At 42.8% G+C, this 18005-nt stretch overlaps 2 protein-coding genes across 2 annotated transcripts; both read right to left on the bottom strand.

Annotated features, from left to right (window-relative positions):
• Window positions 1–302: 302 nt before the first annotated feature.
• LOC119741142 lies at window positions 303–4335 on the bottom strand. Its single transcript, XM_038216840.1, has 2 exons — window positions 2769–4335; window positions 303–2196 (listed from the first exon to the last, which is right to left on the bottom strand). Exons 1-2 carry the CDS (start codon window positions 3822–3824, stop codon window positions 1066–1068), a joined length of 2187 nt encoding a protein of 728 aa, XP_038072768.1. The 5' UTR covers window positions 3825–4335; the 3' UTR covers window positions 303–1065.
• Window positions 4336–12470: 8135 nt separating this feature from the next.
• LOC119741475 (retinol dehydrogenase 12-like) lies at window positions 12471–17760 on the bottom strand. The gene is made up of 6 exons (XM_038217233.1): window positions 17362–17760; window positions 16482–16628; window positions 15832–16023; window positions 14742–15020; window positions 13731–13950; window positions 12471–12873 (listed from the first exon to the last, which is right to left on the bottom strand). The coding sequence occupies exons 1-6, from the start codon at window positions 17399–17401 to the stop codon at window positions 12729–12731; spliced, it is 1023 nt and encodes a 340-aa protein (XP_038073161.1). The 5' UTR covers window positions 17402–17760; the 3' UTR covers window positions 12471–12728.
• Window positions 17761–18005: the final 245 nt, after the last annotated feature.

Here is an 18005-nt window from a genome sequence, read left to right as displayed (position 1 = left end):
GTTTCTACTTCTAAACAGCGCATCAATGGCGCCCAATCCTCCCTTCCCCTTTACCCCCTTTTTGAATTGTTTAAGTCCGGAGAATTTAGGCTACAGCATATCTTCGTTAGATTCAATCTACCTCCAAGAAGCAAAATTCCTGCTGTTGAAATTCCCTGCGCCCGTTCCCCAAATAAGATCCAAATGTACCACGATATATATACATATCCTGAGAAACTGTACATAATGACAGGGAAATGCTAAGAACATGCATGGAGAAATACAAAAAATCATAAATTTTATACAAAATGTATAAAATATAATTATGTTATCAAAAAAGAGGCCTACATCTTTTTATTTATCCATGTAATACCTAGAACCCAATTATCATCATCAGCATTCGGAGTCGAATTATGTCATTCATAATCTGTTAATGAGTTAACATTACAAATTTGGTAAAAGTTGAGTAACTGAACGGAAATACTCCAATATCATTTATAGCGCTCGAAAACACTTTACTAACAAAAATATAATAAAATTAAATTATTACGAATGTTCGTTACGCGAAATTGAAAGTTTGACCGAACACTAACGGATGCAAATTCTAAGAATGTTTAAGACTAAACCAAAGTAACGTATAATGCTCGAGTTTGTCCTCAAAACAAGCTGCCGTATTAACTGGGATTGGTGAAATTAAACGAATGAAAAGGAATCCTAATTTCGGATTGTGTTCCCTTGGATAATGTTGAACTCCCCAAATCCATTGCGGAGGTGTATTCACATATTTGTGTTCTAGAAAGACATTGGTTTCTTCTAAGCCAAGATCCAACTTGGAATTGGCAGGAGACAGCACTGTTTGAGTATAGACTCATCGATTGTAGATGACAACTGAAACCCAAAAGCGATCCTTGTGGTAATCATACCGGGCTTGCCAACATGAATGACTGCACCAGATTAACTTTTCTTTGAGAAGATAATGAGCAAATGAGAGTCTGATTATGTTAGAAGAAATAAGACGGGAGTTTTGACGGACTATTTTTGTAAAGTCAAGATTGACCTACATAACTTGACTTTTCAGTCTCAATATCAAGACAGCAGCAGCATCTGTTTGAAAAGCCGATTCCTTTCTTCCTCAATCTGCATGAGTTCTTTGGTCTTTCGCTGCTTGGTCACCTCTTGAAGGTTCCTCTTGAGTCGACCTGCCGCCGACTGTGCAAGAGCCCGGGCCTCGAGCCGCTGAGCCCCCTTGGCGCTGACGCATCGGACCGCCAGGAGCTCGCGTCTCCTGCGGGCCACCCTCTCCTGAATCTCTCGCTCTACGTCTTCTTTGATCTCGCTTTCTGTCCGCAGGAACAATGAGTAGCTCTGCTGATTGGTGGAATCAGGCATGAGTACGGCCGGGGTTGAAGCACGGCGTGGTGAGGAGCCTGCCTCCTTCCCTCCAACCGCTTCCTCCCGCTTGGGCTCTCGTTTCTCCCAGCTCCTCCGAGCTTGGTCAGCTCCGTCAGGGGCAGACGATTTGTCTACAATCTCAGCTGATTTAGTGGAATCTCCAGTCTTAGTCAGTCCTGCTGATGATGATGATATCCGCTCGTTGTAGAGCTGCAATGAGTACGGAGACAGCAGCGAATTGTGGGTCTTGATGTTGGCCACGGTCAGCGGCACGCTCTTGCTTAGTTCGTTCTTCTTAGGGTCGCTGTTGGCCAGTGCTTGTCGCTCCTGCATCATCTCTCGAGTACGGGCGATCTGTGCCGTGCTTACCGAACCTCGTCTTCGGTTCATGTACTGATGAGACGGTCCTTGTTCTGGTGGCTTGTTGTTCACAGAATCATTGTTCGTTCCACATGTTTCATCCGTAGTTTTATCCTGGAGAGTCTTTTTGACCGAACAAATCGGTCCGAGTGAAGCCTCCCTGTCTACCGGCTTCTGTGGGGATTTTGCACCGGGTAAGGACTCGTCTTTTGCATGTGCGATCTGGCCAACGCAGATAGACCCCCGCCTGCCACTGGTGTACGGCCATGGAGGGTGAGGCTGAGCGCGCTGATTCTGCGCTGCGACATCTTCGCAGCTTCGGCTTTTGAGCTGGGGTCGATGGTCGTTTAAGATCGGGGCACCTCTTGGGCTCTGACTGGGCGTCTGTCGGTTACGGAGGCCGGTAGTGCAGACGGACCCGCGCCGCTGTAAAAGTCTACCCGTACCGTTCCCAGTCAGTTTGATCTGGAAAAAGATGTTAAAATATTAATTAAATTTAGGCTGTACGAAGATGAATTTGGCTGGGTCGAAAGCAGAGCCAATTTGAGTCAACGTAACTCGTTGTCCGGCGAGAGACAAGTGTACAGCATTAACAATGAATAAGCAATCACGTCTGCATAATACATTGCACAACACTTTGGTTTACATTGTTTTCAGTCAATACGGAACTTTTTCGAGTGTCAGTATTTTTAAGGGTTGCACATATACATACAGACATACATAAAACCAAATTTGCGGCTGCCATCATCAACTTGAAATGTTTCAGCGTTGATGTTGAGGATAAGGGATTACACGTGCCCCTTTCAAGAGAGAGAAACAGTATACAGTGGATGGTACTGGATAAACTTCTCGTTTTTTAAAGTATGTTAAATATTGTTTTGAGAAATCTTTTTATGCAGAGAAAAAAAGAGGAATTAGAGAAGATTTTGATAAGGAAATCGACCACTGCAAGCAGACAAAAAAAGAAAAGAAACGACAAACATTAACATACAGACATTTAATGCAGAGTTAGACAAGCACCACTGCTTTGGAAATACCTGTTGTTGTTGGAGGAAGTCGGACAGAGTGGCAGTGGAGTCCGAGGCACGACGGCGACACAGCCGCGTCACCTTTCGCTCTCCCCCTGCCCCCGTGACTTCGTGTCCCCTGTCCAAAGTGGAGATCATCGCCGACCTCTTGTCGAAGAGCGTGGACAACTTCTCCCGGTTGTTCTGCAGGTGCGTGATGGCAGCCGTCAGGTGCGGACGGTGGGCGCTGAGGGGCGAGGAGTCCCTGGAGGCTCTCGGGGTGCCGTGCTGGGGTGAGCCGGCCGGAGATGGTTGCGGAGCACCGGTGGTCGGTAACGCGTTTAACGGCATGGAGTACCGGCGACCGAATCGGGCACGAGCCGGTCTGTTCAGGACTGGGGATATCGGGGGAGTTGGGGACGCGACTCGCGGCTTGTTGGTGGATTTCGTGTCGTTGTCACTGTCGCTGTCATCGTCGGTTTCTTTATCATCTTCTATGTTAGCTTCCACGGCGTTAGCATGGATGGGTGTCTTCGAAGCAGAGGTAGGCAGGTTCGACGGTGCGGAGTCCGTGGTCTTGTCGTTCGACTCTCCTTCCTCAGCTTTCTGGTCCTCTTCGTCTTGGGCTCCGCTCTGCTCCCGCCCCGCTTCATCGGCCAATCCGGTTTTTTCCCCCCTTTCGCGGAATGCTCGCCACTTATTGACCGCACGGGCGGTCCTGTCGTTAGTGTACAACTTGTTGGTATTCATCACTTTCGAGGCAACATCAGCAATGGAGTTTTTTGGTTGCGCCTTACTCGGCTTGGCCTTTTTGTTCTCGGTGACTCGATTGGATTCCTCTGTGCCCTCCGCGGACGATGGTGCCTCGTCCGTAGGTGCTTTCTCCGCGGGTTTTTCAGCCTCCGATTTGGTAGATTTCTTGAGGATGACCTGCCCGTTGCCGGAGACCCCCGTCATCTGCTCGATGATGGACTGAGCTTCAGAGCTCGCGAATAAAGACTCCCTTCTCTGCAGCAAATTCGGGTCCAATTTGATTATCATGCTGACGCAGGTGCACGGCGAATCTTTTGAGGTTTGGTCAGCCATCCTTTGCTAGTCTTTTGTAATCGTTGCGTTCTGCCGACCTGCCGTGTGGTCTAATTTGTTTGTGTGCGCAGGTAAATAGAAGTACAGAAGATCATGAGATCGAGAAAATTTTCACTGATTTTTCGACTCTTATTTGACTGAGTTACAATTTTGAAGGACGAAAGGTAACAGTATTCGTCTCTCCACAATTCTACTGTCTAATGCCTCTGTTGACATATTCTCCTGGTCTTATTATGAATTATATGTTAAGAGCACCAGACCTGAAAGTCAGTGCATCTTTCTTTCTACAACTAAGCTGGCCAATAAAATTGAGGCTTACGCTCCCCCACGAGGCTAATTACTGTCCATGTAGCCCGGACAGGACTGAACCAGCCAGGAGAGGGTGCACCTTTTGTTAACGGGACAGCGGCAGTAACCACAGGAGAGATTGGGGCACTGGACCGCAACTAATACCGGCAGATGAGTCTGGGGAACAACCATATAGAAATAAACTTGCCCGAGTACTTCGCCTGCATTCAAGCAGCGCCACTGAACCCGGCCCTTGAGACGCCATGCAGTCACACTTCACGATCGGTGCAGGACTAAGACAAGTCTTTCTGGAACAAACTTGCTTGGTAATCACTAGAGTTGAATGCTGCAGTCGCCTTTGGGAATAAAAGTTCGGTTTTTGTAACGTATAAATCCTCAGTGAATAGACTTTTGGTGATGTGGTCGGAGTAATTAAGGTGCACTTCGTTTACTTTGGGAAGAAAGGTGGAGGTTGCTATCTGCCACAAGCACATGTCAATCCACGTGCGTGGTGTAAATACAGATTGCAAGTTCAACTCGGTTAAAATAAAACAGCAAAATATGTGTCATATGATTCGTCACCGACACCACGAAGTAACACTCCACGTGTTAAACCATATTTTTTCGGTTTCAGTTGTTTACATTTTTAAACATTATTCATCAAGGTCTACCATTGCGCGCACTCTGCTCAAAATGCGAGCAAAAACGTTTTCACGAAGTAACACTCTCCTTGTTTGAGCGCCCGCGCGCTGACCTCCGTTTCCACGAAGTAGGCCTAACACTCTCCCAGTGTTGTAATACATTGAAGCGTGCTACTTCGTGCAAACGAAAATTTACAGGGGGTTTCGCAGCTTTTCACGAACTAATACTCACCTTTTTTCTCTTATTTCTTGTTGTTTAAATATACAAACGGGTCAAAAAACAGCAAATTTAATAACATTAATACATCAAGTGTCCACAACGAGAAACCCAACTAAAAATACTCTGCCGTTTTGACGCAAAGTGTTGCTTAAGAAGGCGTTTAACTTAAGATGCCGTTTTCTCCGATTGCTAGTTTTTTACGGGTATGTACATGAGTGTTAATTCGTGGTGTCGTCGACGGATTGTTTGAATCTTGTTTCACCTTCAGTGAGAATGGGTCACGTAGTGAAAGTCTAAACCTCCCCCTCGGCATCTTAAAAAAGCTACCCGGTACTCAATAGGGACGTGAAGTAAATAAAAAGTGTGTAGAAAAAAATTATGGAGCTGCAAATACCTTTGAAAGATCCCTAGGTTGTTCAGGGACGTCGTTTTGGTATTAACCTGTATAAGTATTGGTGTATTGTGATCAAGTGAAATCTACGTCAAATTCTCTTTCTTGGCTGTGAGATTGCAACAATTACTGTATTTTGTCAAACATTTCCTTGTCTTTTAGCGAACCAATCTCACCAGATTATCTCAGCAAGAAAAAGAAGATATTGCCTGGAACTCCAGTATTCTCGCAACATCTCGCTCCTCAGTGGTAAAGGTGCGATGTCTACTCCAAAAAGGCTTACGTGGTTGTGGCTTGTCCTATCGGTGCGGAAAAAGCGGCCATTGCTTTTACGGTGTCTTTCGATTAACAAGTACAAGAAATCGGTTAATAAAAAGTGGCTCAGGGTTCCTTGTACCATTGAGAAATTCATATTTCTATAGAATGATGAAAGTTTTGAAAATTTTAAAATCGTTTATAAGGCATGCAAACTCTAGACTTCACTTCGCCCAATGAGTGATTGTTCTTTTTTTCAGTAGAAACCTTAGTATTCGTTTGATAAATCTTGCCAGGACAAAACCCATTTTTCCCCCTGGGTAAGTACGTGGCTTAACTGTTTAAAAGATGAGGATTGTGTTAAGATGTTGTTTGTCAGCCTCCCTACGGCGAATCCGCCCTCCAGTTCTAGAGAAAACAGCATGTGACAGCGCGTTCATATCGATCACTTATAGGCCTTCAAAATGTGTGAATCAAACACGAACACTTCTTCGAGATCCGTAGCCTGCCCCTATTTGGGATGAGGGCATCATAACGGGGCATTGTTTGGGAGGATGGGTCGAGTTGTTTTGAATGTTATATCGCAGAGGAAAAGAAATGTTGTATTGCTTACATCCACTGGAAAAAAATGTACATTTTATTAATCCGGTCCCGTAGTTGAGTCAACCTGTACGAAGCTTAAACTATGTCCCCAAAAAAGTGTCCGTCTGGCTATTTTAAAAAATAACTACAACACCATGTGATACATTTTGATATTTTTTTTGGCTGTGCAGACACCCCTAAGCCTTGGCCTCAACCCCTACGAGTTTCATTTAATTTTAGTGACGCATCACTACACAATTGTCAATTGATCACACCAGCATTTCTGGACACTGTGACCAAGTTCCTTGCCTTATTCAATTTCAGTACTGTGTTTAATAAGTAAGCTTTTTGAAATCATTCATGTTGGGAAAAGGGTTGCATTTGGGATGTGCTTTTTGCCTGGCTATCAGTCATCATGGCAAGACATCAGTCTTAAGCTCAAGAGCAAATGATTCCAATCCCAAACCACATCAGCCTTTTTTTCTCAACAGGAGGATTTTACATAGCTTGTACATAAAACAGCAATGAAATTGATTAAGGTGTGGAACTTGGTCACAGTGTCAAAAAATGTTGTTGTGCTCAATTGACAATTGTGCAGTGATGCGTGACTGAAATGAAATGAACTCTAAAGGGGTTAAGGCCAAGGCTTGGAAGTATCTGCACAACTTAAAATTTTCAAAATTGACCGCATGGTTTTGTAGTTATTTTAAAAACAGTCAGATGGATACTTAATAGAGCTAGGACCTACCCACTGGTGCGTGAGCGACAGTCGGCCCAAAGACGGTACTTGGCATGTACCGGGCCTCGTGTTTATACGCCTCACCGCTCATCAATAGTTGACTGTAGTTAGGTTACCATTGCTCGCAGCACTCTGAAGAAGACCTTCTCAGAATGTGCAATTTTACAGGCATTATCTGATGTAACGCTGTTATTCTGTTTCATAGGCACAGTTAGGTTTTGTGGCGTCCGCCTGGCACCACTCTAATCCCCCTTTACGATAGTAGGATCGTTTGCTTTTTGTGATTATTTTTTGTTCGTTTGAAGCAACAAGATTGCTAACCCGTTGAAGTGGAAACTGACTATACATTTTGGGAAAATTGTTTAGGTCTAGTTGCGGGATTCTGTTGCTATAAACGCTCGTAAGAAAAAAAAAATTGTACCCACGGCTTTCTGTTTTTAAACCACCTTCCACGCCATTCAAATGACACCAATTAGTCAGACGGAATTTTTCACAGGGTATTTGATACCAGTCCCATCTTCCGTTAGAGCAAGGTTTTAAATCGGGAGGTACTTATCCGAGCAATTGCAAATGATCATAGTGGCTTTAACAACAGCACGGTCTGCGGTCTGAATTGAAACGGGCACGTGTTTTTGCACGAATGTCGTTCTCTGTTCGGTTGAACAGAGAACGACACTCGTACAAAAACACGTGCCCGTTTCAACAAAGAAACAAAGAGTGTGGCACTTATACAACCCCCATACATGGGCTTTTCTTTCAGCTAATGATCTTCAAAATGTTACCAAACTCGTTCAAAGTCATTGATTCCTTAAATCCCCTCTGATAATTAGAAAATGTGTTGTTGATGAAACCGGTTGTGTAAGAACTTCGCTAGGATCTTACACAAACCGCCTATTTTTCTGCTCTGCGTTGGGTTGGGCAGCGGGAGAGTTCGCAGAATAGAATTGTCACAAGAATCAGCTGCTGTTATCAATGACTGGGGATGCGGACGATCAATCTGCTCTCAAGCCTTATTCATTTCTCCGTGAACAGTGCAGCCCTGGGCTGACAGGGACTTCTTGTAGGCTCATCTCAAGCAGGGGCGTCGCTAGTGGGGTGGGGGCGGGGGTGTCACAACCGCATCGCTCGTTTTTCCAGCAAAATCGTATTGTCATCACAAATGATGCCGCAACGAATAGCAGGACCTTTTGTCCGAAAGTGTCCAAGATTGTCCGCTTTGAACATCGTCCCGTTAGTCAGATGGTGTCCAGCCTCCCGCTTACTGTTCCTGTTTCTATTTTGTGGTGGCCGGTAAGCTGAGAAAAAAATCCGGCTAGCATCCAGCACGGAGTGGTCTGGTCGAGAATTTGTTGTCATATTCCCCATTCGAATTGGTCTGGCGACGAACTCAAAAGCAATTCTTTTCTACGTAAGGGTCAGTAAAAAAAAAAGGACACCCAAATGACAGGACCATTTTCTTAATAATGTTCTGCATGTAGCACTTTCAAAATCTAGGATATAAAAGCCCAATATATTAGCTTTCTTTTAGTATAACAATCATTTAAATCACATATGTACTTTTCAAGTTACGGAATTTTGAACACAACCTCCGTTTTAAAGTTCTGTCCACGGGTCACAGACAAGGTGCGTGTTCTTTCAGCAAATAGAAAACCCATCACACCCACTCTATGCGGTTTTTTTGTTTTGCTGAAAAAAAAACCAGTTACCTTTTTTGGTGATCCGTGGACAAAACTTTAAAACGGTGGTTGTGTTTAAAATTCCGTAACTTGAAAAGTACATGCGTGATTTGACTGATTCTTGCACTAAAAGAAAGCTTATGAATTGGGCTTTTATATCCTAGATTTTTATAGTGCCACATGCAGAACTTCAGTAAAAACAACTGGGCCTGCCATTTGGGTTTCAGTTTTTTGACTCACCCTGTGAGTTTTTACTTCCCAAATTGTGAATTATTTGTGGTCCACAATAATAATTCTTCTGCGCCAGAGGCGCAAAAGTAACCCTCTAAAAAAACCTCTTTTTTTCAGAGGGTTGCAGACGCCACAAGTAGAAAATATTGGTATCTTTTTTTTCTTCAAAGCATACAAAGTAAAAACTCGTTAAAAGAAAACAAAATCGAATTCCTTGAAGAGCACGGAAGAGCAACTTTACTCAACTGTCTCTCTGATGTCATGTTTGTGTTTTACTTGAATCCTTGGATATTTTTGCCTTTTGAATATCTGTAAATACAATTGGAAATCTGTGATGTTTTTACTTTTTTATTGAGCAGTCGACTGTACTAATTTTCCTTTGTGGATAGGTTTTCCCAGTTATTTAAAAAAAAATCATTCAAATTCACCAACTGTAACATTCAGTTTCGACCGAGAAAAAAATCACACGCTTTTAACAAACCCAATTTAGTCATTTACCATTCAATTGCAAAGTTTGGTCACCCTCTTTAGCCACCGGGTCTAGAATATTCGTCATTACAGATCCAATTCGTCTAAGCTGTTGCTGAATGGCAGCATTCAGAGATCGAATTCGTCTTATATAAAAAAAAAATCAATTATATAGACGAATTTGATTTCTGAATAACAAGGTTTGGCATAGACGAGAGGAAATCGAGTGCTCCGTTACGAAAACGTGTGCTCATTGTTTGAATTTGCTGGAAGTGAATTTAAAATTGTCTGAGAAAAGACGAATCTAAACACTGGAAGTGCACTAAATCGATGTTGATAGACGAATTTGATTAGAAACGGTGAATTCGAATGATAAACGTTTTAAAATAGCGTAGAAAACCTATAAATAAAACAAAACAAAAGTAAAAACAATATAACATAATAATAATAACAATAATAGTAAACTGTTTTTAATCTGACTGCATTTAAAAAAAAAAGGAAAAAAAATAAGCAAATTTCTGGCCTAATATCTCTGGGGTGGACCTTGAAGGTAGGGGACAGAGGCCAACACACACCCGTCCCTCACGAAGCCATTCGTCAGGGGCAGTGGCTTGACACCGAGTAACCCCGTCCACAAAACTCCCTCGGCTTCGATTGTTCTAATAATATCGTCTTGTGAAGTGAACATCGTTTATCGTTCATTGAAAGTAAGTACCGGTGATTCTCAGTAAAGGGTAAAAACAAAGCACCGAAAACCAGTTGCTCGTCCTCATTAGTTTCTCTTGTCTTGGCAAGGCCAGGCCAGGCGTGTTAGACTTGTCCCAGTCGCTGCCATGGCTTTGTTCAATTCACAACGAGCTACACAGAAGCCACTCGTCAGGCCATATTAGTTTTGTTAGGATTTTTGTTAGTTTCAGGATGGAGCGATTCACTTCTCACGGTTCTGTCTATTTATTTAATATTGATTTGAACTTAAGTTACCTTAAAAGTGGATTGCCATGGTCTTGTAGTCTAGAGCATTGGACTCATGGTCTACCGGCCATTCTGCAGGTTGTGGGTTCGAGTCCAGCCTGGGGTTGTGATGCACGACCTTATGCAAAGCCCTTTGTCACTCATTGCTTCTCGGAGTAAATGCGCACCCGTGAGGGAAGAGGTGGTTATTATGGTTAATTTGTAGTTGTTTTGCGCTGAAATGCGTGACAGCATTAAGCTGTATACTCCCCAGGGAGCTGAGATTGTTTTTGGAATGTTTTCATTGGCCCATTGAGCAGTAATAATGATGAACAATGTAGCGCCTTGAGCACAGCACCAATAATAGTTGATACGTGCGATTTTATAAACACAAATAAAACACACTAAAAGTGCATGGACACTATAGTCTTCGGATGTTCTCAAGATTAAGTACAGTGTCTTTTTACTTGGAGGAAGACTCCAAAATCCTGCATGGCCGTAGAGGTTTTATACCACGCGCCCTCGTTATTCATCCGTCCCACGAAAGATCGAGCCAGTCTAGACTCTAACCGGAAAATGAGCAGTCACTAATCGATATAATCTATCTATTGAAGCATAATATTTATAACGGCCTCTCAATGTTCGACTAGGTTAAACCGCCTGCTACAACCCAGGAATCGATTCTTGTATAAATGAGAAACAAACATTAATCGATGACAACCTGCTGTGGTTTGGTTCGCACGTTGACCATGAAAACGCATTACTGACGGACGCACTATAGATGAAGGATTAGACCCGAGCAGTTAGTTCACACTCTATGTCGTTTTTGTAGCAATGAAATAAATGTCACACTAACACATATTTTGCGCTCAAATGCATGCTTCTGAACTGGGAGAAAAAATAGGACAACCGTCTTTCTTTTATGATTTGTTCTTAAGTGAAGTTTTTCAACCGTAGCGCTGTGGCATTTTTGAGGTTTTCTGTGTAAAGTGTTTTGAAACAATTTGTGAACAAAGTTTGATAAATAGTGATTTGTTTCCCATAAAACAAAGAATGCCACCCCAAACAAAAATTCCAAGGAAAAAATTGACATCAAACACTATTTTTTACAACCTAGCTTTCTTTCTCAAGCCTCTTATTTAAAGATGACATCACTGCTTGACCACAAAGTAATTTTCCACAATGAATATGGAAAAAAACCTGTTTTTTCATGGCTTCTTTTCAATCGTGTCGGCAACATTTCACCGTGTCGAATGATTGCGTTTATCAAGCTCTTTACTTCAATCATTAATGGTATAATAACATGTATGCTGTTCAAATTCCCCACTGCAAAAAGTTGTAGGATTTCTTATACATAAAGAATAGAGACTGATGTCGACAAAAGTGTACGGCTGTCATTACCTTCATTAAACGAGTACCGAAAATACACAATAATTACAAATGAACATAAATCATTAAAGGAGATTTTGACTTTAAAAAAATAACCTTAATTAAGGCGTATTAAAATAAACAACTTCTGGGGTAATAACCCAAAAAATAATGTTGAGAGCTGTAGTTTAATGACCCTCTAAAGCCGCTTGTTCCATTGTCTAAAAAACAACGTTACGGCTGGGTCCAACGCAAAATGACGTCACATAATGGATTTTGGTTTGATTGTTTTTGGGCCGTATTGCTGCATGTTTCAGTCGTAGCAGCAAACAGTCGTTTGATATCCGAGCCTTACCTGTGACGTCATGACTTCTTGAAGTTTGTCTTAAGGAACGGAAGACTGTTTTTTTCACTTTTGCGGGGTGCCCAGCAAAGGAAATTAGCGAAAATTAATTGTTATATCTACGGTTGATAAAGCGAGCGTATTAAACGCACACAAAATGGCACTGTGACATTGTACATATCGGTCTAATTTGCGATCGAACAAGTTTCATATAAAAATCGTTAGCAATCAACTTTATCTTTCGAGGCATATTATAACCAAAGGACCATTTGCTTTTCATGCAAGCTGTTCGTTTCCAATAATAACACCTCTCAAAACCCAAAGAAGAATGTTCAAAACCCAACCTAAAGTTTCAGCTCAGTGGATATTAAACTTTTGAGAAAACAGTGAGAAACCATGCACGACCTTTTGGTGATGAAACACGATTTCGTCCAAAGCACTGTTTATTTCCAAAAATCAGTCAGTTGAGTGATCGTTAGAAATCTACATTTCTTGATTTGTCCTAAATGACAGAAGCCAGACGGAATAACATCACGGGGTGTTTAGTACCAGTTAAATATTTAATCCAAGTAATCTGATTTAACATAATTCGGTAGGTTACGTAAATTCGGGATTAAAGCAAACGATCCTATAATTATGCCTTTGAACATTGTTAAATGGGATAACGGGGACGGGCACATGGTTTACTTTATTTTCTAAAGTAGATTCGACAAGCTTGTTTGTATCAAGACGAAACATGACCATGAGATGTTCAATCTTTTGAGCTGTGACGTGTCGCTTCCTTCTTCCAGTCCACTCTTCTCTCCAAGCCCACCATGCGGTAACTCAGCGCCCATAGACGGCGGGCCTCCTCCTCGTTCTGTGCTCCAGCGGACGGCATTCTCGGAGCACAGTCACTGGTCAGAATAAAATCAACAAGGTGAGAAGGTATCAATGCAGTTTGAGGGAACAAAATGTTTAAAGTTATCCACCGTAATGCCTAATTACCGGATGGTTGTCCTTTTTGTTTATGTATTTCTGCTCTATCTCTAAATAAACTGTAGAACCGTTTATCATTGTCTTACAAACAGAAAAATAATGGAAAGAATAACAATGTCTACCGAGTTTACATGTTCCTTTGGAAAATTGACTCAATGTTATGCAACCGGTTATTGAAAGTCTTGTACTACACTCAACCAAAAAAGAAAGTTCCCCCCTTAATACTTTTTGTCTAACTCAAAAACTACTGAACACATTTTACTCAAAGTACGACTAATCAGTACAGAAATTCCTTAGCAATCCAGCCATACTCTTTGTTGGGCCCAAAACATTGATAATGTGTACAAAATTATGCAATTTATGACAAAATGGTACCGAAAAAAGTTGCACTTTTGTATACGTGCAAGGTGAGTGTTAACCACAACCTGCACGTATACAAAAAGTGCAACCGTTTTCGGGATCATTTGTCATAAATTGCATAAATTCGTACACATTATCACTGTTTTTTGACCAAATATAGAATATGGCTGGATTGCTAAGGAATTTCTGTACTGATTAGTCGTTATTTGAAAGGAGGTGCTCAGTAGTTTTTGAGTTAGACAAAGAAGTATTGGGGGGGGGGACTTTCTGTTTTGGTTGAGTGTATGATGCTGTGTTTCACATATTCAAATAGCTTTCCACGTAATAGTTTCCTGTCGAAACTGATGTGAAACTTTAAAAAGAAAACTTTTTTCTCAGTGTTGAAAGTTGCAACCACGTGCTAACAGCAACTCACGCGAAGTACATCCCCGAAATTTCGGCCAGTTCCGGGGCCACGGCGCAGTAGATGGAGGTCTGGGCGCCCTCAACGGCACTCTTGAAGAAGAAGCCCGGGGTGAGGCTGATAAGGCGCATGGCCAGACCGATCACGCCGTCTGGTTTCTCCTCCATGATGTGACGGAAGAGCTCGGTCTGAACCACGCCCGGGTGTAGGCAGTTGGCTGTCACTCCCGTACCTGGCCGGTCAAAGTCAAAAGAGCGAAAATGTAGGGGCAGTTGAAGGAGGGTTTTTTCACTTAGGTGGTACCGCTCTACACAGCAGGGTTGTTATAAAATGAACACAACTTGACAAGTCAGTCAAACTCAAAGTCTGTCACAAGTCACAGCGCAAGTCCAGTCTCAAGTCAAGTCATTATAAATAATTAATCTCTGGAACCTCATCCCCTGTTGTCCGTGGACAAACTTGGGACTTGTGATATGACTTTTATAACCTGACTTGTGAGCACCTCTTTGCAAATAATAATATTCGATATTCACCCAACACTTGCTCCTTATTTTGTCCGGAACGATCTTGACGAGGAACGATCTTAGCCCTCCAAACATTTAGAGGGCCAACCACCAAGATATACGAAAAACTAAGTTACTGACGTGACTAGGTATACAAGGTCACTGGTCCCATTGTTTTAGCACATAAAAAACACTGTCACCAGCGGCGTAGCTGGGGGGGGGGGGGCGCCCCATAACAAAATCGTCCCCAGTCAACCCCCCCCCCCCTGGAAATTTGGTAATCGGAGAAAATCACGAAACCATGATTTGGTGGGTGTACCATGAAGTGCCTTTTTTCACAAGTTAAATTTATTTTTGACTAAAACCAGTTTTTTTCGCGATAGGCTGTTTATTGTCACGTCCCGTTGAACGTGTATAGCGAAACCTATTGTCTGACAATGACCATTCGGTTTTGAATGCGCCCCCATTGAAAAAAAACGGTGTCCAGCCCCCCCCCCCCACATTATATGGTAGGTCCAACCTTCGAGTCGTCTGCTCAGTTCCCGCGTGAAGAGCACGACGGCGAGCTTGCTCTGACCGTACGCGTCGAAGCGGTCGTACTCGGTGGTCATGTTCACGTCGTCCCAGTGAATCTTGCCGCTGCCGTGAGCCACGGAGGACACGTTGACGATGCGGGCTGGGGCTGAAGACTTGAGGAGATCCAACAGGAGGTTAGTCAGAAGGAAAGGGCCCAGATGGTTGACACCAAACTGCATCTCAAAGCCGTCTTCCGTTGACTGCCGAGGACACATCATCACGCCTAAATCGGTCATTAGGACATGGAAAAAATAATTCTTGTAATAGGAACCATAGGGACCATGGTGCGAGTATGAGAAACGTATGCGGCCTGGAAAATATTGCTGATATACTTCTGAACCGTTTTGTGGTGTCTTCAGTCACTTGCACGTATTGGCAATGTCATCTTACGTCATTTGGTAAAACGCAGATAATCTGGAACTGGTACAACCACACAACAAAGTTATGTATTTGTCAACTTTTCCCCGAGCCGGATAGTGTTCGCATCATTTCTCATTCTGCCCATTTCTCATCATACTTTTGCAAATAGAGCATGGAAGTAAAAGGTCAACACGCGGCGAGCTTCCTGGAACCTCATACAGCCCGCGTGTATATAATGGGCAGTTTAAATTCGGTTGCCCTTTCAGATCACCCTCTATCATTATTGGCAGAATAATTTCTACCCGTAACCACCCCAACAATATAACTGAGAGTTTGATCTTGGTATTCTTTAAATTAAAGTAAAATTCTAGAATTTTTACCCGTTAATTTTCCTATTAAAAGGTCACGGAAGTGCCACAAGGGGTGAATTTTCAGGTTCCATCGGGGGGCAGTGATGGTTTATGACGCACTGCATTGTGAGACTGATTGCTATGGTGCATGTTATGTAGATTTTGTGGTAGAGCTAACTGCCCCACAATATGCAACACATTTTCCTACATATTATATTTCTGGTAGGGCGGCTGTCCGTAGAAGGCCTATGGCAGTATTCCCATAATGCTTTGCGTTCCCTTGATAATATTTTGTGAAATGAGACCCAACACGTATATACGGACCTGCGTTATTGATCAGAATGTGCAGCTGGGACTCCTCCTCCTTGATCTTGTCAGCGAACGCCCTCACCGAGGCCAGAGAGGCCAGGTCTAACTTGCGAATCACCAACTGGCCTCTAGAGGTCGCCCTTCGTATGTCAGCTCTGGCTTCCGTAGCCTTGGCCACGTCTCGACATGCCAGAATCACTCGTGCACCTGTTTATCAGAAACACAAATTATTACCAACTTAAGGGTACAAATAATTAGTCAACGCTCGTCAACTTATGTTGCAAACTCTGGATGGAAATAGAGCCACTTTTTACGTGTGAGGTTTAAGTTTCATCTGTTCCTGAATTAAGAGAAATTGGTTCTGACAAAATTGTATTGATTAATTTCGTAAATTAACCTAACGTCCTAGCCATCACTTTGGGATAAAGAACTGAGTACTACAGAATACTATGAGTGTTGTGCACACTTGGATATGCTGAAGTAATTCGTACTACAGTTTAATACTATTGTAGTTTTTTGTAGCTGTAGGTGAGGTAAGTTTCTTTTCTGTTTGAAATAAGTTTCTTTCTTACGCCTTTAAAACAGAAATGCAATATATCAAACTGTTAAAACGAAAAGGTATATTACAATTATCTCTCTTTCTCGGCAAATCTTTGGTCGCTTACCTCTCCTAGCGAGATCTCTTGCCGTCTCCCTGCCTATGCCGGTGTTTGCTCCCGTGATGATGACCGCCTTACCGTCCAGACGGGCTTCGCTGTAGCACCGTCCTCCGGCTATAAACCTCCGCAGACGCCATATAGACAAGATGAACCCTGGTCGGGAAGATCATTGAATTCATCAAAACGTGCAGCAATATAGACCTTTCTTTCATTTTGTAACCATTGAGCGCCATTTTGTAAGGTTGCCACAAGAAAATAAATTGAAGCCGTGGATGTCAACAGATTTTGCCAAAAATTGCATACTAATACCCTCATTATGTAAGAAAGAGGCATTTATATTATGACTTTTGTAATGAAACATATCTTGAACACGTGTAAGAGTTGTGAGGGCTATTAATATTGGAGTCAGTGCGAATTCTGGTCTTCACCCATAACTCTATATAGAAAGTGTACCTGGTAGTTTACATGTGCGCGCAGTATCAATAGCATCCCCCGGCTGCCCCACCCAGGATCATGTGGGGACTGTCACTTTTGAAATGACGAAATGCTTACCCCTGGGGCAAACTTTAAGTGACAGTCTTCAACATGCATGGATGGGGCGCCCTAAACTAAGTTGCCAGTAGTGTGCCAACAGTATAGAAGTTTCGTGCGTGACCAAAAAGTATACCAAACCCTAGAGGGCAGTGTGTACAAGAGGAGGAACGGAGTGGACATCAATGTTATACATGGGGATGTGCGGCGGCAGATCCGGGAATGTGGACACATAGTATTCTACTTGGGGGAGGAGGTCACACCCCCTCCACACCCACTCTAGAGACACCCGCACACCGACAGTGATGGCTAATCGTGCAAAGTAACCACAAAGTGCGAGATACAAGAAACTTACCCGACAGCACTACGGCAACCACCGTCAGCCACACTGACATTTTTAGTATCCCAGCTCACTGGACGTGTGTAGTCTCTGAAATGTCTGTTTTGTCCACAAGAAAATACTCGAAGGACATGTACTTTCAGCTAAAAACGTGCACTTGCTTGTAATACACCGTCCTCTGTTGGTGGGAAGTCCTGACCTACGTGCACATGCCGCAACAAAAAGTGGTAGGCCTATCTGAAGTACACAAAATTGGGCACTGGTACGGTCACCAAATCCAGTATCAAATTGCCCGCTACTATCTACGCTGATTAAAACACACATCAGATAGTCACAAAACCTCCGGTGCACTTAGAAAATAATCAGCGAACGTATGCAAACAGAAACTGCAAAAATAGAACTCAAAGAATTTTACCGTCTGCGAAAACAACTAATCAAAGTTCAAAGTTCCATGGCAATGAACTCTGTGAGCGGAGACAAAAGACCGGTCTTCTATGCAACGAATTCAAACATGGGCAAATATTTTCCAGCGCAATTTTATATTTCACCTGGTAGTTACCCTGGCAGGTTGTTTGCTCGTTCCTTGAGCTATGTCTGGAGATTGTTGTTTCACTATATCGTTGCGCATTTTTACGACCTTTTTTGGCCTTAGGATACCT

This window comes from Patiria miniata, unplaced genomic scaffold (genome assembly GCF_015706575.1).
Source record: "Patiria miniata isolate m_02_andy unplaced genomic scaffold, ASM1570657v1 HiC_scaffold_5, whole genome shotgun sequence".
Classification (NCBI taxonomy): domain Eukaryota; kingdom Metazoa; phylum Echinodermata; class Asteroidea; order Valvatida; family Asterinidae; genus Patiria; species Patiria miniata.
Note: the sequence above shows the minus strand (reverse complement) of the source record. Positions and strands in the feature narration are given on the sequence as shown.